We start from the raw sequence: 23,271 nt of genomic DNA, 5'->3' as shown, positions 1-23,271 counted from the left end.
GCGAGGGGCTGGTAACCCCTCAATAGTCAATGCAATTACCAAAAAAACTCGTCACAAAATTTAAACACGTGCAAAATATTGAACACATACACACTGCTGTATATACACACCGAAAGTAGTATGTTACAGACTAAAAGGTGATTGTTTTTGTTGCGTTTCTTTATTATGAAGCTAAACCATTCAGATGATTATTCAAAGTTTCACAGGTTAAACTGACGATATAAATCTTAGATGCCCCACAACACTGAAGTACGTTATACTTTTGAAAAAATACGCATTCAATTCTAATTCCCTCTGTTTCGACTCCAAACGATTGGAATCATTAATAATATTTTAAATGGTTGCCCCATGTTTAATGAGTGTAGTGAAGAAATTAGTTTAGTTTTTTTCATTCCATTTGTTTGCATTTGCTACGGCACACTGGTTGAGATTATTCTTCCCATTTATGAAATTTCTCTAGAATAATTTACATTTTCTTCATGAACTTCCTTGCATGCAATTGTTATTCTCGGAAGTAACTCTCCTCATATCTAACAAACCTAATCTCATGTGGCCATTGTGCTCAAGCCTAAGTTGAATTTTGCATTTCACTGCATAATTGTTCGCATGCTTTTGAATACGGATGGGCATCTCCTTGCATAATCATGTGCATGTTGTTAGTTTGCACATTAACAATGGCCTGTAAACGTCTATCAATGTATCGGCCTTAACTGTGAAATAACGCCTAAGATATCACAATGTTGATCGATATATACTTTAACTAAGAGGTGCATGCTTCATAGCGTGTTGACGTGGTTTTATAACTATGTTTAAGGACACTTGTTGATGAGGGTGTGTCTAGACAACGAAGGTGAATTGTTATATTCGCTCAATTAAAATGGTTGCAATTGCCGTGGATACCCATCTGGATGGTATAGTTTGTAAGCGTTGTTTATTATAATGTAACGCAACTATTATCACATTTCAGTCTATAGCAGAAAGTCCCGTGTGTTGTAACGCTGCTGTGTATGTACAGTGCTGTGTGCACTCATGTGTCTATATATTTTCCACGTGTTTTCACGCAACAGTCGGGAGACCTCGTTGGCCGCTGTGATGGCTATGAGCCTTCCCTCTAGGACATTGCTCACATTTACCGCAGTATGTATCGATATGGAAAACAGACATGACAACTGCGGGCCGCGGGATTTGAATTGCATTATAATTACTAGTATCACATTGTGGTCGTATTAAAATCACACTATCCACTGCTGGATCTGCCCTTTCAATGGATTCATATATATGTAGTGGTGGTATTGACGTGCGCCGACTGTGACAGTGATGGATCACGGGGCGGCGCGGGGTGCGGGGTTGGGCACGCGTTGTGGGCGTGGTGTGGACGCGCGCGCCGGGAGTGACAGATGACGGGGCGGCGCGGCGTGAGTGGTGAGGCACGATGAGATGTGGGAAAAGAGGATCGTAGCCAGCGCCCGGCGATTGGTCGAATAAGTGGGTGCTCGCAGCGACGTCCGCAGGTGGGGTATAAAGGGGGACGCGCGAGAGCACTCGGGGAGAGTTACCCAGTTGAAGACCCGAAGACGGAGCTGAAGACCTAGTGCCACGAGACCCCTAGTCCCGCCGTCCTTGTGGGGACCGGGGCCCTGTGTGGCTCGGAGGCGAGGCTGTGGGACCCGGGGTCCGACGCCCCCGTGGGTCGGGCTGGGGACCCACAGTCGAGACGGATACCCCGGGCAGGGAGTGTCCCGAGTAGCTCAGGGGCGTTAGTCGCCGAGTAGCTAAGTGGATGTTGGTCATCCGAGTAGCTCAGTGGCGTTTGTCGCCGAGTAGCTAAGTGGGTGTTTGTCACCCGAGATACTAAGTGGATGTTGGTCATCCGAGTAGCTCAGTGGGCGTTAGTCGCCAAGTAGCTAAGTGGGTGTTTGTCACCCGAGATACTAAGTGGGTGTTTGTCACCCGAGATACTAAGTGGGTGTTTGTCACCCGAGATACTAAGTGGGTGTTTGTCACCCGAGATACAAAGTAGGTGTTAGTCACCTGTGAACGAGTTTGATAAAATAAAGAGTGTGTTACCCGTGAAGTCGTCTCCCGCCGAGTTACTACATTACATATACACAGTATGATTATTTGACGTTAACGTATTGATTTTTTAACTGTTGAATTCCTGAAAGCTTCCAGCTGTAAGTAGCAGCTCGGCAAGACTGTGGGGTTAGAGCGGGGATATAAACGCGGCGCTTTTGGTTCGTGCCCACTTTTCCAGGCTCCACTTTATCGCCGCCACTATTTTATTTTTTATCAGCCAAAACTTCAGGCATGAGTTGTACTAATCACATACCTGCATTTCCCATATCCCCTCCCTTTGATGCTGCTAATCCTGCATAATGCACGGGCATAAGTAGTACTAATCACATACCTGCATTTCCCATAGCCCCTCCCTTTGATGCTGCTAATCCTGCATAATGCACGGGCATAAGTAGTACTAATCACATACCTGGATTTCCCATAAATATGCTAAATTCCTCTTGATATGCAAATTAGTTTGTCAAGGCGCCCTTCCCCCACCCCCCTTCCAACCCAGCTTATATAAATGCTCCAAGCACGTTTGCTGTTTCAACAAGACGCTGTCGCCTCGACAGACCTGGTTATCACCTGAGGACGGCTACTTGCGTTGTGGCCGAAACGTCGTGAGAATTGTTTTATTATGCTTTATTTTTATTATTTTATTACTTCCCTTCTACGTGACTTTACCAAAAGAACCAAGAAGAAGAAGAAAAAACTTCAGGCATTTCAAGAGGGTGTGGTTTGTTTTGAATAGTTTAGATCACCCACCCTGCGTGTCTCTGGGACCACCCGATACGCTCGCGATCCACCGCAGGATGACCCCTTCATCCCGACATTCACACCTGAGCCTCCGCGTTCCCGAACACTCGCACACACTGAAGGCACTTGTCGCCTTGCATGGCGTCTGCCACCGACTGTTGGGCCACATTCCCTGGTGTTGGCCGTGAGCATGAATTTAACGTGACCGAGAATTGAGCTGTGCGCTAACCACTACACTACCTCTACACACACGCGAGTGTGCATGCACAGCAATATTAACGTCAATAGTGTTTTGCAGATTAATAAAAATCTAATTTTTTAAAGTTATCTAAGCGTTCGTTAACTGTACAATGCTTACAACAAACACGTGTACACACACACACGAGTCAAAGTCAAGTGTACTTACACAGCAGTGTAAATACACACACGCTTACAAGCGATGCCATTTCGATTATCATTAAAAGTGTATGACAAAAATACTTCAGTCTGCATTTCCCTGGTAACGCCTTTGAACTGGCAGAAGTTTGCAGCACATTGCAGGGTGAATATTAGCAAATTAACACGAATTTTGCGGTGACATGAATATACGTATTCAGGATTAAGCTCAATAGCCAGATTACATAAGCTAATAGCTAGATATGCAGATTGTAAATTCAAAAAATAACAATTGAATGTAAAGTTCATGAAATGCAACGTCGGAGAACTTAATCTTTCATCAATGCAACATCATTCCAAACGACCCCACCATTCGTGTGCTGGTGTCATTGACCCAATTCGATTGATACCTGTGACTTACAGCTTTCCACACCTTACGCCACGCTCCCACGCCCCCTTCATTCGTTTTTTTGTTTATCAGAAGGAGGCACTCCCTGTTGTTTATCAATCCCCTGCCAGGAGTAAAGTTTTGACAAAACAACCCCCTTCCTTCATTGACGGTGTCGGACGGTGACGCTGTGGTGGATGTGAGCAATGTCCCGGAGGGAAGGCTCGTAGCCACCACAGTGGCCCAACGAGGTCTTTGGAAAGTGCGAGGGGCTGGTAACCCCTCAATAGTCAATGCAATTAGCAAAAAAACTCGTCGAAAATTTTAAATACGTGCAAAATATTGAACACATACACACTGGTGTATATACACACCGAAGGTCGTATGTTACAGACTAGAAGATGACGATTGTTTTTTTTTGCGTAACGTTATTATAAACCACGCTTTCAAGCTAAACCATTCAGATGATTATTCAAAGTTTATGACAGAAATTATAACAAAACACACTCGTTTGCTAAAAGCGCCATGCTCAACACGAGTGTCCTTAAATATGTTTATTAAACAGGTTCAGAACAGTATTAACTTGCACCTATTAGTCCAAGATGGGGCCGGCTAGTTTTTTTAGGCTAGTCCCGTGTGTGTTTGTTGTGTGAGGTGTCTTGATAGCAGTCGTTCTCCACTGTAGTCCTGGCATCTGCTGCTCAGATTTCTTCCACAGCTGTGGTCCCAGTGGCACCGTCTCTCTGGGGAACCATGTGGTGTGTGTGTGTGTGTGACGTGTATCACGGGGTGTGTGCCTGGGATGTGTCACGGGGTGGGTGGGTAGTCTGGTGATAGTGGTCATGGTTGGCAGCGATCCACGACCACAACAACCACCCCTACTGTGTGGTGGACATGCCACCACAAAGCAGCACGCGGCGGAGGAGTGAGGTGATCGCTCTCGCCACGCGAGCAAGGCCCCCTCGCTTCCTCTTCTTTCCCTGCATCAACAACAACAACAACAACCGCCATTCGCCACTAAGTGGCGGTGACTCCACCACGACGCTTGTGCCAGGCCAAGTGCACCTTGAGGCTACCATGTGAAGTGCCGAACGCCCGCTGGCAGGAGGTCACGGGGCAGACCCAGCAGGTGCCACGGGTCGACTGACCGAGATGACCGAGATGACTGGCTGATGCACCACCTGTGCCCCCTACTGTACCAACTTGCTGTGCTTTGGCCACCCGGCGCTCCGCTCATTGTTGTGAGCGTCGCTCCTCCTCCCTCCGTTGTTGTTGGAGGGCGACTGCCTCCAACTGCCCAGTAGCGTCCTTCACGAGCCTGCATCACCACCTCCACCACCTGCACCTCCTCCTTTGTCTCGTCCTCCATCTCTACCTCTTCGTCGTCCACCACCATCTTTTCTCCCTTCTCTGTGTTCTCCATTCTCTCCTCCTGTTCCTCCTCAACCTCCTCGTCCTCCACCACCTCCACCTTCTCCTCCTCCTGTTCCTCCTCAACCTCCTCGTCCTCCACCACCTCCACCTTCTCCTCTTCTTGTTCCAACTCTGTCTTCTTCTCCATCTTCTCTGCTTGGAAGTCCTCTTCTCCAAAGCTTGGAGCAATCGGGCCCTGCACTGGAGTGGTGGTGGTGATGGTGGTGGTGGCAGCGGTGGTGGCGGTGGCAGTGGTTACTGCGGTGATGGTGGCGGCGGTGATGGTGGTGGCGGTGGTGGTGGTGGCGGTGATGGTGGTGGTGGCGGCAGTGGCGGTGGCGGCGGTGATGGTGGCGGTGGTGGTAGCGGTGGTGGTGGCAGCTGTGGTGGTGGTGGCAGGGGTGTTGGTGGAGGTGCCGGCGGTAGTGGTGATGGTAGCGGTGGTGATGGTGCCGTCGGTAGTGGTGGTGGTGGCGGCGGTAGTGGTGGCGGCGGTGGCGGTGGTGGCGGTGATGGTGGCGGCGGTGGTGGCGGTGGTTTCGGTGGCGGCTGTGGTGGTGATGGTAGTGGCGGCAGTGGTGGTAGTGGAGGTGCCGGCGGTAGCGGTGGTGATGATGGTAGCAATGCTGGCGAGGCGCTGCTCCTGCACGAGGCGCTTCTCCTCCTCGACGCGTTTCACGTTGGCGAGACACTTCTCCTCCTCCTGCTCCAGACGCTTCTCCTCAGCACACTTCATCTCGCGATGATGCGTCTCATCAATGAAGTACTTCACTTGAATGATTCGCTTCTTGAGAAGAACGTCTCGGAAGCACTTCTCTTCTGTGCGGCACGTCGCCCTGGCAATGCGCTGCACATCAAAGAGGCGCTCCTCTTCCATGGTGCATCTTCCTTTGCCAAGGTTCTTTTCATCTTCTTGGTTCTTTCGGTAAAGTCACGTAGAAGGGAAGTAATAAAGTAATAAAAATAAAACATAATAAAATAATTCTCACGACGTTTCGGCCACAACGCAAGCAGCCGTCCTTTACGTGACTTTACCGAAAGAACCATGAAGATGAATCTCTGCAGTTTAGAGGACATTGTCGGGTGAATATTAGCAAATTCACAGGAAGCACGGAATTATGCATGGAGATGTATGTAATTATTCAAACAGAAGTGTACAATTACGCAGTATAATGTACATACGTATTAAGGTTAAATTACAATGGCCAGATTCGCTAAGCTATGTTGCTACATATGCGGATTGTTAATGTAAAAATTAACAATTGAATGCAAAGTCCATGATAGGCCAAGTCGAGAACAAAGGATTTGGATGCTAGAGGGGAGTTATAAGGGGCTTAAATTTAGGCCTCAAGACCATTTCGAGAGGGATTTCACTGAGGATAGACGCGCAACTCCTCGCTCTGCAGATTACCCTTCTCCTGCGAGACCCAGCCTGGCGAGCACGATTGTCTGGCGACTGGGAGAGTTCGTGGCGATCTCTTCAGACGGGTTACAGGGACATCGACACGCCGTGCATCAACAAGTAAGTGTCTTCGTTAGTGGATACAACTGGTAGACGCGTGTAGCCCGACTTACGAGACGTTACTGTGTGTCGGTTAGACGTTAGTGAGAGTTTGCTTTTTGGCGATTTGAGACAGACATGCACGCAGCTTAGAGGGTGCCTTTAACTCTCAACAACACCCGCGACTGTTACTCTGCTCTGAAGAATCAGTCACATGGAGCAGATACTCTCTCCACAGAGCCACGCACACACAGGCAAGAAGCCTTTCAATTGCTCTGTGTGTGGGAAGGCATTTTCACGGAAATCACATCTTAACACTCACCAGAAAACACACACGGGCGAGAAGCCGTTCAATTGCTCCGTGTGTGGGAAGGCATTTTCACGGAAATCACATCTTATCACTCACCAGAAGACACACACGGGTGAGAAGCCATTCAAGTGCTCTGTGTGTGGGAAGGCGTTTTCACGGAAATCACATTTTCACAGTCACCAGAAAACACACACAGGCGAGAAGCCATTCAAGTGCTCTGTGTGTGGGAAGGCATTTTCACGTAAATCACATCTTAACAGACACCAGAAAACACACACAGGCGAGAAGCCATTCAAGTGCTCTGTTTGTGGTAAGGCATTTGCACAGACATCACATCTTCACATGCACCAGAAAACACACACGGGCGAGAAGCCGTTCAAGTGCTCTGTGTGCGGGAAGGCATTTTCACGTAAATCACATCTTAACAGACACCAGAAAACACACACAGGCGAGAAGCCATTCAAGTGCTCTGTTTGTGGTAAGGCATTTGCACAGACATCACATCTTCACATGCACCAGAAAACACACACGGGCGAGAAGCCGTTCAAGTGCTCTGTGTGCGGGAAGGCATTTTCACATAAATCACATCTTAACACTCACAAGAAAATACACACGGGCGAGAAGCCATTCAAGTGCTCTACGTGTGGGAAGGCATTTGCGGAGAAATCAACTCTTAACAGACACCAGAAAACACACAAGAACGAGAAGCCATTCAGTTGCACTGTGTGCGGGAAGGCATTTTCACGGAAATAAAATCTTCACAGTCACCAGACAACACACTCGGGTGAAAAGCGAATCAATTGCTCTTCGAGGGAGAGGACATGTTCACGGTCATCACCACGAAACAAACATCAGAAGATCCGCAATGATAGGGAAGTGAAATGCAAAGTGCTGCAATGAGTCCTGAAAAAAATGCATCTTTCGTTCCTATACAGGTGGATCCTGAGAGATGCCTAGATGTAGTGGATGTCATGAGTCCTGCCAACAATTCCTCTTTCGATCTCATGCAGTTGGATCCTGAGAGGTTGCTGGATGTAATGAGCCCTGACGACAATTCCTCTTTCGACCCCATGCAGGTGGATACTGAGAGATGTCTGCTGGAATGGCTGGAGAGTCAAAGTTTTGAGTACTTCTGTTAACTCTTGAAGTCCTGGAATGTGCATGTTTGTGTCTCTGTTAGATCAGTTAATAAGGTACGAAATATTATTTCCGTGATTTGCAGTACTCCAAGCTAGATTGATGTTTCGGCCACAACGCAAGCAGCCGTATTCAGGTGGAGAACAGGTCTGTCAAGTAGTCATTCAGACTCTGTCTACTTGACAGACCTATTCTCCACCTGAAGATGGCTGCTTGCGTTGTGGCCGAAAATTCGTGAAAATTATTTCATTATGTTTTATTTTTATTATGTTATTACTTCACTTCTACGTGACTTTACCAAAAGAACCAAGAAGATTGATCCCTGCAGTCACGAAAGCTTTAAATCGAAATAGAGTGATGTTGTGAATGCTCTATAATGTGTTCAGATGAACGTATTCCTTTTAAGTTCCAGAAGTGTTCACTTATTTCAGGATGACAACAATGTTATACTTCTATAGATGCGTTGCTTCGTCTGGTGGTTGTATCATCGGGACTGGTAAATGTGTGGTGTTTATGGTCATCTTCTCACAGCTAATTGCGTGTTGAAGTTTATTCTAGACGTCGTCACGTTAAGGTGGTGCTTTGTAGTCCTATCGGACTACTTGTTGATGTGTTGTGAAGCGCAGTGGTTGTGTGGTGGTTCAATTTATAATTGTACTCTCGTGGTTAAGTGGTTTTGTTTAGCTAAAGTTGGAGAAATACTGTGATCACAACTTTGCTCTATATTTTAAACATGTTCTTGAATTTTTTTATCATTGTGTAATAAATAAATAACTTAATAATAGGTTTCAGAGTGTGCCTGGATTGCACGTTCGTTGTTCTTGTGTTTGATGGCTTGGACTTCTGGACGAATGGCTTCAGTCGAAAAGGATGTCAATGGGGAAATCGACGTTTACGTGTTAGATTTTAAGAATATGTTTTAACTGTAGAAAATTGGGAAATAATTTGCCCAGTTCCTTCCTGTTTGAGCAAGCGTATTAATAAATATTTCGATACGACTGTTAACGTGAATTTTCTTGCAGATTAATAAAGACCTGAATTGTTTTTAAAGATGACTGATCGTACGTTATTTCAACCATATCCTTTCTTTAAAAAACACGGACGAGTAGACATACACACACAAGTGTGCTTATAAACACGACTGTCTATACAGCGGTGTGCATTCACACACGAGTGTGCATGTGTTTCTACGAGTTTTAACTTTAATTTTCTTGCAGAACAATGAAAACCTGACATGTTAAAGATGACTAATTGTCCCTTATTGCTGCAATGTTCATAGCGAACACGTGTGGAGGCGAGTTTCAGGTGAAGCATCTCCAGCACACAAGTTGACCCTCACCCGCCAGCATCGTGGCTGTCCGCTGATCACACTCATGACGTCACACTCATGACGTCACACGCACGAGCTGTAGGGGCGGGGCTCTGTCCGCTCAGTGGCGCTGTTTTCATTAATTTAGCACCACGAGCGGGGAGTCTCATCCCTGTAGTTCCCTGTTGTGGTGCCGCATTCATCACCACGTTGCCCCTCAATTATTTGTACGACACAATATGAAAATAAGTTGTGTGTTCCACTACACATACTTACACGAGTACACACATACACTCCCTTGTACACACACCCACACACGAGTGGACATACACAGCGGTGGATAAAAATGCACGAATGTGCATCCACCCCGCTTTGTACACACAAAGATAAAGATCCCCCGTATAATCTTAACAGACTGTAGGGGCAAGTGCTGTTAGCGAGCACCTATGAATGCCGCAACGGTACACGAGGGGGTGGGTGGCCAGCACCACGCCCGACCGCCTTTGTCTCCCCAGTGGCGATGTTTACACACCGCACCAGGTACTCATTTGAGGCTGAGTCGACCTAGAGGAGGCCCGGGACCGGTTCAGATAATCGTCACTGGTGTTGGCCGTGAGCGGGAATCGGACCCGTGTCGCCGGGTTCATAGCGCAGCGCGCTAACCGCTACACCACCGCTCCCCACATATACACTCCCTTGTACACACACCCACACACGAGTGGACATACACAGTGCTGTAGGAAAATGCACGAATGTGCATACACACCGCTTTGTACATACACACACGGGTGCACATGCATACACGAGTGCATACACTCATTTGTGCATCTATACATACAACACATATGTATAGATGCACAAATGAGTGTAAATGCATCGGGGTGTAGATACATGCACAGTGTAATTGCACACAGCAATATACATAAACACATGTGCACGTATACAGCAGTGTGCATGCTCGGGGATTGCGTTTCAACACACACAAATATGCGAGCACACACGATTGTACATACATACACACGTGTACAGACCCACACGTGTCCATGAACGAGTGTAAATACACACACGAGTGCACATGCACACGAATGTACACACAGAGAAGTACACACCCATGTACATACACATGGCTACAATTCCCTGTTGTGATGCCGCATCCATTAACACGTTGCCCCTTAATTCTTTGTACGACACAATATTATAACAATAATACACGAGTACACATATACACTCCCATGTACACACACCCACACACGAGTGGACAAACACAGAGGTGTAGATACATACACGAATGTGCATTCACACCGCTTTGTACATACACACACGGGTGCACATACATACACGAGTGTGCATACACACACGAGTATACATACACAGCAGTGTATGTACACAGGGATTGCGTTTGACAACACAAATAAATGTGCGAACAAATGATTGTACATACCCATACACACACATACACGCATGTACATAGCCACATAATCAAGTGTAAATATACACGTGTACACACATTACAGGGTAAATATTAGCAAATGAACGCGAATTATGTGGTGAGATGCACATATGTATTCAGGTTTAAGCTCAATAGCCAGATTAGCGAAGCTAATTGCTATATATGCAGATTGTAAATTCAAAAAATAACAATTGAATGTAAAGTTCATGAAATGCAACGTCGGAGAACTTCATCTTTCATCAATGCAACATCATTCCAAACGACCCCACCATTCGTGTGCTGGTGTCATTGACCCAATTCGATTGATACCTGTGACTTACAGCTTTCCACACCTTAAGCCACGCTCCTATGCCCCCTTCATTCGTTTTTGTGTCTCAGAAGGAGGCACTCCCTGTTGTTTGTCAATCCCCCGCCACGAGTAAAGTTTTGCAAAAACAACCCCCTTCCTTCATTGACGGTGTCGGACGGTAACGCTGTGGAGGATGTGAGCAATGTCCCGGAGGGAAGGCTCGTAGCCACCACAGTGGCCCACGAGGTCTTTGGACGGGTGCGAGGGGCTGGTAACCCCTCAATAGTCAATGCAATTACCAAAAAAACTCGTCACAAAATTTAAACACGTGCAAAATATTGAACACATACACACTGCTGTATATACACACCGAAAGTCGTTACAGACTAAAAGGTGATGATTGTTTTTGTTGCGTTTCTTTATTATGAAGCTAAACCATTCAGATGAATATTCAAAGTTTCACAGGTTAAACTGACGATATAAATCTTAGATGCCCCACAACACTGAAGTACGTTATACTTTTGAAAAAATACGCATTCAATTCTAATTCCCTCTGTTTCGACTCCAAACGATTGGAATCATTAATAATATTTTAAATGGTTGCCCCATGTTTAATGAGTGTAGTGAAGAAATTAGTTTAGTTTTTTTCATTCCATTTGTTTGCATTTGCTACGGCACACTGGTTGAGATTATTCTTCCCATTTATGAAATTTCTCTAGAATAATTTACATTTTCTTCATGAACTTCCTTGCATGCAATTGTTATTCTCGGAAGTAACTCTCCTCATATCTAACAAACCTAATCTCATGTGGCCATTGTGCTCAAGCCTAAGTAGAATTTTGCATTTCACTGCATAATTGTTCGCATGCTTTTGAATACGGATGGGCATCTCCTTGCATAATCATGTGCATGTTGTTAGTTTGCACATTAAGAGTGGCCTGTAAACGTCTATCAATGTATCGGCCTTAACTGTGAAATAACGCCTCAGATATCACAATGTTGATCGATATATACTTTAACTAAGAGGTGCATGCTTCATAGCGTGTTGACGTGGTTTTATAACTATGTTTAAGGACACTTGTTGATGAGGGTGTGTCTAGACAACGAAGGTGAATTGTTATATTCGCTCAATTAAAATGGTTGCAATTGCCGTGGATACCCATCTGGATGGTATAGTTTGTAAGCGTTGTTTATTATAATGTAACGCAACTATTATCACATTTCAGTCTATAGCAGAAAGTCCCGTGTGTTGTTATGCTGCTGTGTATGTACAGTGCTGTGTGCACTCATGTGTCTATATATTTTCCACGTGTTTTCACGCAACAGTCGGGAGACCTCGTTGGCCGCTGTGATGGCTATGAGCCTTCCCTCTAGGACATTGCTCACATTTACCGCAGTATGTATCGATATGGAAAACAGACATGAGAACTGCGGGCTGCGGGATTTGAATTGCATTATAATTACTAGTATCACATTGTGGTCGTATTAAAATAACACTATCCACTGCTGGATCTGCCCTTTCAATGGATTCATATATATACAGTATGATTATTTGACGTTAACGTATTGATTTTTTAACTGTTGAATTCCTGAAAGCTTCCAGCTGTAAGTAGCAGCTCGGCAGGACTGTGGGGTTAGAGCGGGGATATAAACGCGGCGCTTTTGGTTCGTGCCCACTTTTCCAGGCTCCACTTTATCGCCGCCACTATTTTATTTTTTATCAGCCAAAACTTCAGGCATGAGTTGTACTAATCACATACCTGCATTTCCCATATCCCCTCCCTTTGATGCTGCTAATCCTGCATAATGCACGTGCATAAGTAGTACTAATCACATACCTGCATTTCCCATAGCCCCTCCCTTTGATGCTGCTAATCCTGCATAATGCACGGGCATAAGTAGTACTAATCACATACCTGGATTTCCCATAAATATGCTAAATTCCTCTTGATATGCAAATTAGTTTGTCAAGGCGCCCTTTCCCCCCCCCCCCCTTCCAACCCAGCTTATATAAATGCTCCAAGCACGTTTGCTGTTTCATTCAGACGCTGTCGCCTCGACAGACCTGGTTATCACCCGAGGACGGCTACTTGCGTTGTGGCCGAAACGTCGTGAGAATTGTTTTATTATGCTTTATTTTTATTATTTTATTACTTCCCTTCTACGTGACTTTACCTAAAGAACCAAGAAGAAGAAGAAACAACGTCAGGCATTTCAAGAGGGTGTGGTTTGTTTTGAATAGTTTAGATCACCCACCCTGCGTGTCTCTGGGACCACCCGATACGCTCGCGATCCACCGCAGGATGACCCCTTCATCCCGACATTCACACCTGAGCCTCCGCGTTCCCGAACACTCGCACACACTGAAGGCACTTGTCGCCTTACATGGCGTCTGCCACCCACTGTTGGGCCACATTCCCTGGTGTTGGCCGTGAGCATGAATTTAACGCGACCGAGAATTGAGCTGTGCGCTAACCACTACACTACCTCTACACACACGCGAGTGTGCATGCACAGCAATATTAACGTCAATAGTGTTTTGCAGATTAATAAAAATCTAATTTTTTAAAGTTATCTAAGCGTTCGTTAACTGTACAATGCTTACAACAAACACGTGTACACACACACACGAGTCAAAGTCAAGTGTACTTACACAGCAGTGTAAATACACACACGCTTACAAGCGATGCCATTTCGATTATCATTAAAAGTGTATGACAAAAATACTTCAGTCTGCATTTCCCTGGTAACGCCTTTGAACTGGCAGAAGTTTGCAGCACATTGCAGGGTGAATATTAGCAAATTAACACGAATTTTGCGGTGACATGAATATACGTATTCAGGATTAAGCTCAATAGCCAGATTACATAAGCTAATAGCTAGATATGCAGATTGTAAATTCAAAAAATAACAATTGAATGTAAAGTTCATGAAATGCAACGTCGGAGAACTTAATCTTTCATCAATGCAACATCATTCCAAACGACCCCACCATTCGTGTGCTGGTGTCATTGACCCAATTCGATTGATACCTGTGACTTACAGCTTTCCACACCTTACGCCACGCTCCCACGCCCCCTTCATTCGTTTTTTTGTTTATCAGAAGGAGGCACTCCCTGTTGTTTATCAATCCCCTGCCAGGAGTAAAGTTTTGACAAAACAACCCCCTTCCTTCATTGACGGTGTCGGACGGTGACGCTGTGGTGGATGTGAGCAATGTCCCGGAGGGAAGGCTCGTAGCCACCACAGTGGCCCAACGAGGTCTTTGGACGGGTGCGAGGGGCTGGTAACCCCTCAATAGTCAATGCAATTAGCAAAAAAACTCGTCGAAAATTTTAAATACGTGCAAAATATTGAACACATACACACTGGTGTATATACACACCGAAGGTCGTATGTTACAGACTAGAAGATGACGATTGTTTTTTTTTGCGTAACGTTATTATAAACCACGCTTTCAAGCTAAACCATTCAGATGATTATTCAAAGTTTATGACAGAAATTATAACAAAACACACTCGTTTGCTAAAAGCGCCATGCTCAACACGAGTGTCCTTAAATATGTTTATTAAACAGGTTCAGAACAGTATTAACTTGCACCTATTAGTCCAAGATGGGGCCGGCTAGTTTTTTTTAGGCTAGTCCCGTGTGTGTTTGTTGTGTGAGGTGTCTTGATAGCAGTCGTTCTCCACTGTAGTCCTGGCATCTGCTGCTCAGATTTCTTCCACAGCTGTGGTCCCAGTGGCACCGTCTCTCTGGGGAACCATGTGGTGTGTGTGTGTGTGTGTGACGTGTATCACGGGGTGTGTGCCTGGGATGTGTCACGGGGTGGGTGGGTAGTCTGGTGATAGTGGTCATGGTTGGCAGCGATCCACGACCACAACAACCACCCCTACTGTGTGGTGGACATGCCACCACAAAGCAGCACGCGGCGGGGGAGTGAGGTGATCGCTCTCGCCACGCGAGCAAGGCCCCCTCGCTTCCTCTTCTTACCCTGCATCAACAACAACAACAACCACCATTCGCCACTAAGTGGCGGTGACGTCACCACGACGCTTGTGCCAGGCCAAGTGCACCTTGAGGCTACAACGTGAAGTGTCGAACGCCCGCTGGCAGGAGGTTACGGGGCAGACCCAGCAGGTGCCACGGGTCGACTGACCGAGATGACTGGCTGATGCACCACCTGTGCCCCCTACTGTACCAACTTGCTGTGCTTTAGCCACCCGGCGCTCCGCTCGTTGTTGTGAGCGTCGCTCCTCCGCCCTCCGTTGTTGTTGGAGGGCGACTGCCTCCAACTGCCCAGTAGCGTCCTTCACGAGCCTGCATCACCACCTCCACCACCTGCACCTCCTCCACCTCCTCCTTTGTCTCGTCCTCCATCTCTTCCGTCGTGAGAATTATTTTATTATGTTTTATTTTTATTATTTTATTACTTCCCTTCAACGTGACTTTACCGAAAGAACCATGCAGATGAATCCCTGCAGTTTAGAGGACATTGTCGGGTGAATATTAGCAAATTCACAGGAAGCACGGAAGCCATTCAAGTGCTCTGTTTGTGGGAAGGCATTTGCTTGGAAATCTGTTCTTTATAGTCACCAGAAAACACACACGGGCGAGAAGCCGTTCAATTGCTCTATTTGTGGAAAGGCATTTGCGGATAAATCAAATCTTAACAGACACCAGAAAACACACAAGAACGAGAAGCCATTCAATTGCACTGTGTGCGGGAAGGCTTTTTCACGGAAATAAAATCTTCACAGTCACCAGAAAACACACTCGGGCGAGAAGCCATTTAATTGCTCTACGAGGGAGAGGACATGTTCACGGTCATCACCCCGAAACAAGCACCAGAAGATCCGCAATGATAGGGAATTGAAATCAAAATGTAGAATTTAAAGTGCTGCAATGAGTCCTGATAAAAATGCATCTTTCTAACCTTTGCAGGTGGATCCTGAGAGATGGCTGGATGGAATGGAGTGGCTGGAGACTCAAGTGTATTGAGTACATCTGTTAACTGTTGCATTGTGTATATTCAATTAAACCTTAATATGTATGTACTTTGCTAATATTCACCCGGCAATGTCTTCTAAACTGCTCCAAGTTTAGAGGATTTAAAGACGTAAGCTTCCGTCTTCAGGTGGAACCGTCACAGCACGATAGCTGTATCAAGTAAGATACATTCCAAGAAAACAGTTCTTGTATATATACTGATTGAGGGTGGGAGGAGTCAAGATAGGCCCTGGATATTATTATGGTGAGGTTCGGTGCGGCTCAAACACGCTGTTAGGAATGAGCCTTTGTTGTTTAGACTGATTGAACTCGGAGGTTCCAATAGTTTGCATATTAAGAGGAATTTAGCATATTTATGGGAAATGCAGATATGGGATTAGTCATGACTTGTGGAATCTGGCTATTGAGCTTAATCCTGAATACGTATATTCATCTCACCGCATAATTCGCGTTAATTTGCTAATATTCACCCTCGAATGTGCTGCAAACTGCTGCCTGTTCAAAGGCGTTACCAGGCAAATGCAGTATTAAAATTGTGATTTGGACTTTGAGGTGCAAGTTTATACCGTGCTGACTTAGTTTTATAAAAATATTGAAGTACTTGTGTTGATTTGACCGCGTCAGAACAATCAAGGTGATTTGTTTAATTTAATCCACGAAAATTATTACGATTGCTGTCATACACTTTTAATGATAATCGAAATGGTATCGCTTGTAAGCGTGTGTGCATTTACACTGCAGTGTAAGTACACTTGGGGAGCGGTAGTGTAGCGGTTTGTATGTACAAAGCGGTGTGTATGCACATTCGTCTATGCATATACACTGCTATGTCCTCTCGTGTGTGGGTGTGTGTTGCGTACAAAGAATTGAGGGCAACGTGGTGATGAATGCGGCACCACAACAGGGAACTACAGGGATGAGACTCCCCGCTCGTGGTGCTAAATTAATGAAAACAGCGCCACTGAGCGGACAGAGCCCCGCCCCTACAGCTCGTGCGTGTGACGTCATGAGTGTGACGTTATGAGTGTGATCAGCGGACAGCCACGATGCTGCCAGGTGAGGGTCAACTTGTGTGCTGGAGATGCTTCACCTGAAACTCGCCTCCACACGTGTTCGCTATGAACATTGTAGCAAAAAGGGACGATTAGTCATCTTTAACATGTCAGGTCTTTATTGTTCTGCAAGCAAATTAAAGTTAAAACTCGTAGAGACACATGCACACTCGTGTGTGAATGCACACCGCTGTATAGACAGTCGTGTTTATAAGCACACTTGTGTGTGTATGTCTACTCGTCCGTGTTTTTTAAAGGAAGGATATGGTTGAAATAAGGTACGATCAGTCATCTTTAAAAACAATTCAGGTCTTTATTAATCTGCAAGAAAATTCACGTTAACACTCGTATCGAAATATTTATTAATACGCTTGCTCAAACAGGAAGGAACTGGGCAAATTATTTCCCAATTTCAACAGTTAAAACATATTCTTAAAATCTAACACGTAAACGTCGATTTCCCCATTGACATCCTTTTCGACTGAAGCCATTCGTCCAGAAGTCCAAGCCATCAAACACAAGAACAACGAACGTGCAATCCAGGCACACTTTGAAACCTATTATTAAGTTATTTATTTATTACACAATGATAAAAAAAATTCAAGAACATGTTTAAAATATAGAGCAAAGTTGTGATCACAGTATTTCTCCAACTTTAGCTAAAGAAAACCACTTAACCACGAGAGTAAAATTAGAAATTGAACCACCACACAACCACTGCGCTTCACAACACATCAACAAGTAGTCCGATAGGACTACAAGGCACCACCTTAACGTGACGACGTCTAGAATAAACTTCAACACGCAATTAGCTGTGAGAAGATGAACATAAACACCACACATTTACCAGTCCCGATGATACAACCACCAGACGAAGCAACGCATCTATAGAAGTATAACATTGTTGTAATCCTGAAATAAGTGAACACTTCTGGAACTTAAAAGGAATACGTTCATCTGAACACATTATAGTGCATTCACAACATCACTCTATTTCGATTTAAAGCTTTCGTGACTGCAGGGATAAATCTTCTTGGTTCTTTTGGTAAAGTCACGTAGAAGTGAAGTAATAAAATAATAAAAATAAAACATAACGACTTTTCGGCCATAACGCAAGCAGCCATCTTCAGGTGGAGAATAGGTCTGTCAAGTAGACAGAGTCTGAATGACTACTTGACAGACCTGTTCTCCACCTGAATACGGCTGCTTGCGTTGTGGCCGAAACATCAATCTAGCTTGGAGTACTGCAAATCACGGAAATAATATTTCGTACCTTATTAACTGATCTAACAGAGACACAAACATGCACATTCCAGGACTTCAAGAGTTAACAGAAGTACTCAAAACTTTGACTCTCCAGCCATTCCAGCAGACATCTCTCAGTATCCACCTGCATGGGGTCGAAAGAGGAATTGTCGTCAGGGCTCATTACATCCAGCAACCTCTCAGGATCCAACTGCATGAGGTCTAAAAAGGAATTGTTGTCAGGAATCATGACATCCACTACATCTAGGCATCTCTCAGGATCCACCTGTATAGGATGAAAAGATGCATCTTTTTCAGGACTCATTGCAGCACTTTGCATTACACCTTTTGATTCCACTTCCCTATCATTCCGGATCTTCTGATGCTTGTTTCGTGGAGATGACCGTGAACATGTTCTCTCCCTCGGAGAGCAATTTAATGGCTTTTCACCCGAGTGCGTTTTCTGGTGCCTGTGAAGATCTGACTTCCTTACAAATGCCTTCGCACAAAGAGAGCACTTGAATGGCTTCTCGCCCGAGTGTGTCTTCTGGTGAGTGTTAAGATTGGATTTCAGTGAAAATGTCTTCCCACACACAGCGCACTTGAATGGCTTCTCGCCCGTGTGTGTCTTCTGGTGAGTGTTAAGATTGGATTTCTGTGAAAATGTCTTCCCACACACAGAGAAATTGAATGGCTTCTCACCAGAGTGTGTTTTCTGGTGAGTGTTAAGATGTGATTTCTGTGAAAATGCCTTCCCACACACAGAGCACTTGAATGGCTTCTCACCAGAGTGTGTTTTCTGGTGAGTGTTAAGATTGGATTTCAGTGAAAATGTCTTCCCACACACAGAGCAATTGAATGGCTTCTCGCCCGAGTGTGTCTTCTGGTGAGTGTTAAGATTGGATTTCAGTGAAAATGTCTTCCCACACACAGCGCACTTGAATGGCTTCTCGCCCGTGTGTGTCTTCTGGTGAGTGTTAAGATTGGATTTCTGTGAAAATGTCTTCCCACACACAGAGAAATTGAATGGCTTCTCACCAGAGTGTGTTTTCTGGTGAGTGTTAAGATGTGATTTCTGTGAAAATGCCTTCCCACACACAGAGCACTTGAATGGCTTCTCACCAGAGTGTGTTTTCTGGTGAGTGTTAAGATTGGATTTCAGTGAAAATGTCTTCCCACACACAGAGCAATTGAATGGCTTCTCGCCCGTGTGTGTCTTATGGTGAGTGTTAAGATTGGATTTCAGTGAAAATGTCTTCCCACACACAGCGCACTTGAATGGCTTCTCGCCCGTGTGTGTCTTCTGGTGAGTGTTAAGATTGGATTTCTGTGAAAATGTCTTCCCACACACAGAGAAATTGAATGGCTTCTCACCAGAGTGTGTTTTCTGGTGAGTGTTAAGATGTGATTTCTGTGAAAATGCCTTCCCACACACAGAGCACTTGAATGGCTTCTCACCAGAGTGTGTTTTCTGGTGAGTGTTAAGATTGGATTTCAGTGAAAATGTCTTCCCACACACAGAGCAATTGAATGGCTTCTCGCCCGTGTGTGTCTTCTGGTGAGTGTTAAGATTGGATTTCAGTGAAAATGTCTTCCCACACACAGCGCACTTGAATGGCTTCTCGCCCGTGTGTGTCTTCTGGTGAGTGTTAAGATTGGATTTCTGTGAAAATGTCTTCCCACACACAGAGAAATTGAATGGCTTCTCACCAGAGTGTGTTTTCTGGTGAGTGTTAAGATGTGATTTCTGTGAAAATGCCTTCCCACACACAGAGCACTTGAATGGCTTCTCACCAGAGTGTGTTTTCTGGTGAGTGTTAAGATTGGATTTCAGTGAAAATGTCTTCCCACACACAGAGCAATTGAATGGCTTCTCACCAGAGTGTGTTTTCTGGTGAGTGTTAAGATTTGATTTCAGTGAAAATGCCTTCCCACACACAGAGCACCTGAATGGCTTATCGCCCGTGTGTGTCTTCTGGTGCCTGTGAAGATATGACTTCCATGAAAATTCCTTCAAACAAACAGAGCAATTGAACGGCTTCTCGCCCGTGTGTGCGTGGCGCTGTGGAGAGTTTATCTGCTCCATGTGACTGATTCTTCAGAGCAGAGTAACAGTCGCGGGTGTTGTTGAGAGTTAAAGGCACCCTCTAAGCTGCGTGCATGTCTGGCTCAAATTGCCAAAAAGCAAACTCTCACTAACGTCTAACCGACACACAGTAACGTCTCGTAAGTCGGGCTACACGCGACTACCAGTTTTATCCACTAACGAAGACACTTACTTGTTGATGCACGGCGTGTCGATCTCCCTGTAACCCGTCTGAAGAGATCGCCACGAACTCTCCCAGTCGCCAGGCAATCGGGCTCGCCAGGCTGGGTCTCGCAGGAAAAGGGTAATCTGCAGAGCGAGGAGTTGCGCGTCTATCCTCAGTGAAATCCCTCTCGAAATGGTCTTGAGGCCTAAATTTAAGCCCCTTATAACTCCCCTCTAGCATCCAAATCCTTTGTTCTCGACTTGGCCTATCATGGACTTTGCATTCAATTGTTAATTTTTTACATTAACAATCCGCATATGTAGCAACATAGCTTAGCGAATCTGGCCATTGTAATTTAACCTTAATACGTATGCACATTATACTGCGTAATTGTACACTTCTGTTTGAATAATTACATACATCTCCATGCATAATTCCGTGCTTCCTGTGAATTTGCTAATATTCACCCGACAATGTCCTCTAAACTGCAGGGATTCATCTTCATGGTTCTTTCGGTAAAGTCACGTAGAAGGGAAGTAATAAAATAATAAAAATAAAACATAATAAAATAATTCTCACGACGGAAGAGATGGAGGACGAGACAATGAAGGAAGGGGGTTGTTTTTTCAAAACTTTACTCGTGGCAGGGGATTGGCAAACAACAGGGAATGCCTCCTTCTGAGAAACAAAACACGAATGAAGGGGGCGTGGGAGCGTGGCGTAAGGTGTGGAAAGCTGTAAGTCACAGGTATCAATCGAATTGGGTCAATGACACCAGCACACGAATGGTGGGGTCGTTTGGAATGATGTTGCATTGATGAAAGATGAAGTTCTCGACGTTGCATTTCATGAACTTTACATTCAATTGTTATTTTTGGAATTTACAATCTGCATATCTAGCAACAGAGCTTCTCTCTCTTCTTGGTTCTTTCGGTAAAGTAACGTAGAAGGGAAATAATAAAATAAAATAAATAAAACATAATAAATTAATTCTCACGACGTTTCGGAGGCAACACAAGCTTCCGTCTTCAGGTGGAACCGTCACAGCACGATAGCTGTATCAAGTAAGAGAAATTTCAAGAAAACAGTCCTTGTATATATATATACTGGTTGAGGGTGGGAGGATATTATTATTGTGAGGTTCGATGCGGCTGAAACACGCTGTTAGGAATGAGCCTTTGTTGTGTAGGCTGGTTGAACTCGGAGGTTCCAAGAGTTTGCATATCAAGATGAATTTAGCATATTTATGGGAAATGCAGATATGGGATTAGTCATTACTTGTGGAATCTGGCAATTGAGCTTAATCCTGAATACGTATATTCATGTCACCGCATAATTCACGTTAATTTGCTAATATTCACCCTGCAATGTGCTGCAAACTGCTGCCTGTTCAAAGGCGTTACCAGGCAGATGCAGACTGTAGTATTAAAATTGTGATTTGGACTTTGAGGTGCAGGTTTATACCATGCTGACTTTGTTTTATAAAAATATTGAAGCACTTGTGTTGATATGAGCGCGTCAGAACAATCAAGGTGATTTGTTTAATTTAATCCACGAAAATTATTACGATTGCTGTCATACACTTTTAATGATAATCGAAATGGTATCGCTTGTAAGCGTGTGTGTATTTACACTGCAGTGTAAGTACACTTGGGGAGCGGTAGTGTAGCTGTTTGTATGCACAAAGCGGTGTGTATGCACATTCGTCTATGCATATACACTGCTATGTCCTCTCGTGTGTGGGTGTGTGTTGCGTACAAAGAATTGAGGGCAACGTGGTGATGAATGCGGCACCACAACAGGGAACTACAGGGATGAGACTCCCCGCTCGTGGTGCTAAATTAATGAAAACAGCGCCACTGAGCGGACAGAGCCCAGCCCCTACAGCTCGTGCGTGTGACGTCATGAGTGTGACGTCATGAGTGTGATCAGCGGACAGCCACGATGCTGCCAGGTGAGGGTAAACTTGTGTGCTGGAGATGCTTCACCTGAAACTCGCCTCCACACGTGTTCGCTATGAACATTGTAGCAAAAAGGGACGATTAGTCATCTTTAACATGTCAGGTCTTTATTGTTCTGCAAGCAAATTAAAGTTAAAACTCGTAGAGACACATGCACACTCGTGTGTGAATGCACACCGCTGTATAGACAGTCGTGTTTATAAGCACACTTGTGTGTGTATGTCTACTCGTCCGTGTTTTTTAAAGGAAGGATATGGTTGAAATAAGGTACGATCAGTCATCTTTAAAAACAATTCAGGTCTTTATTAATCTGCAAGAAAATTCACGTTAACACTCGTATCGAAATATTTATTAATACGCTTGCTCAAACAGGAAGGAACTGGGCAAATTATTTCCCAATTTCAACAGTTAAAACATATTCTTAAAATCTAACACGTAAACGTCGATTTCCCCATTGACATCCTTTTCGACTGAAGCCATTCGTCCAGAAGTCCAAGCCATCAAACACAAGAACAACGAACGTGCAATCCAGGCACACTTTGAAACCTATTATTAAGTTATTTATTTATTACACAATGATAAAAAAAAATTCAAGAACATATTTAAAATATAGAGCAAAGTTGTGATCACAGTATTTCTCCAACTTTAGCTAAACAAAACCACTTAACCACGAGAGTAAAATTAGAAATTGAACCACCACACAACCACTGCGCTTCACAACACATCAACAAGTAGTCCGATAGGACTACAAAGCACCACCTTAAC

General features: G+C 44.8%; 1 protein-coding gene and 1 pseudogene across 1 annotated transcript; one reads left to right on the top strand and one right to left on the bottom strand.

Annotated features, from left to right (window-relative positions):
- LOC144738284 (uncharacterized) overlaps positions 1-23,271 on the top strand; it is a 432,396-nt pseudogene that overhangs the window by 6,499 nt on the left and 402,626 nt on the right.
- LOC144738277 (uncharacterized) lies at positions 18,376-20,379 on the bottom strand. Its single transcript, XM_078621288.1, has one exon. It carries the CDS (start codon positions 20,377-20,379, stop codon positions 18,376-18,378), a length of 2,004 nt encoding a protein of 667 aa, XP_078477414.1.

This window comes from Lampetra planeri, chromosome 81 (assembly GCF_965212315.1).
Source record: "Lampetra planeri chromosome 81, kcLamPlan1.2.h2, whole genome shotgun sequence".
Taxonomy (NCBI): Eukaryota; Metazoa; Chordata; class Hyperoartia; order Petromyzontiformes; family Petromyzontidae; genus Lampetra; species Lampetra planeri.
Note: the sequence above shows the minus strand (reverse complement) of the source record. Positions and strands in the feature narration are given on the sequence as shown.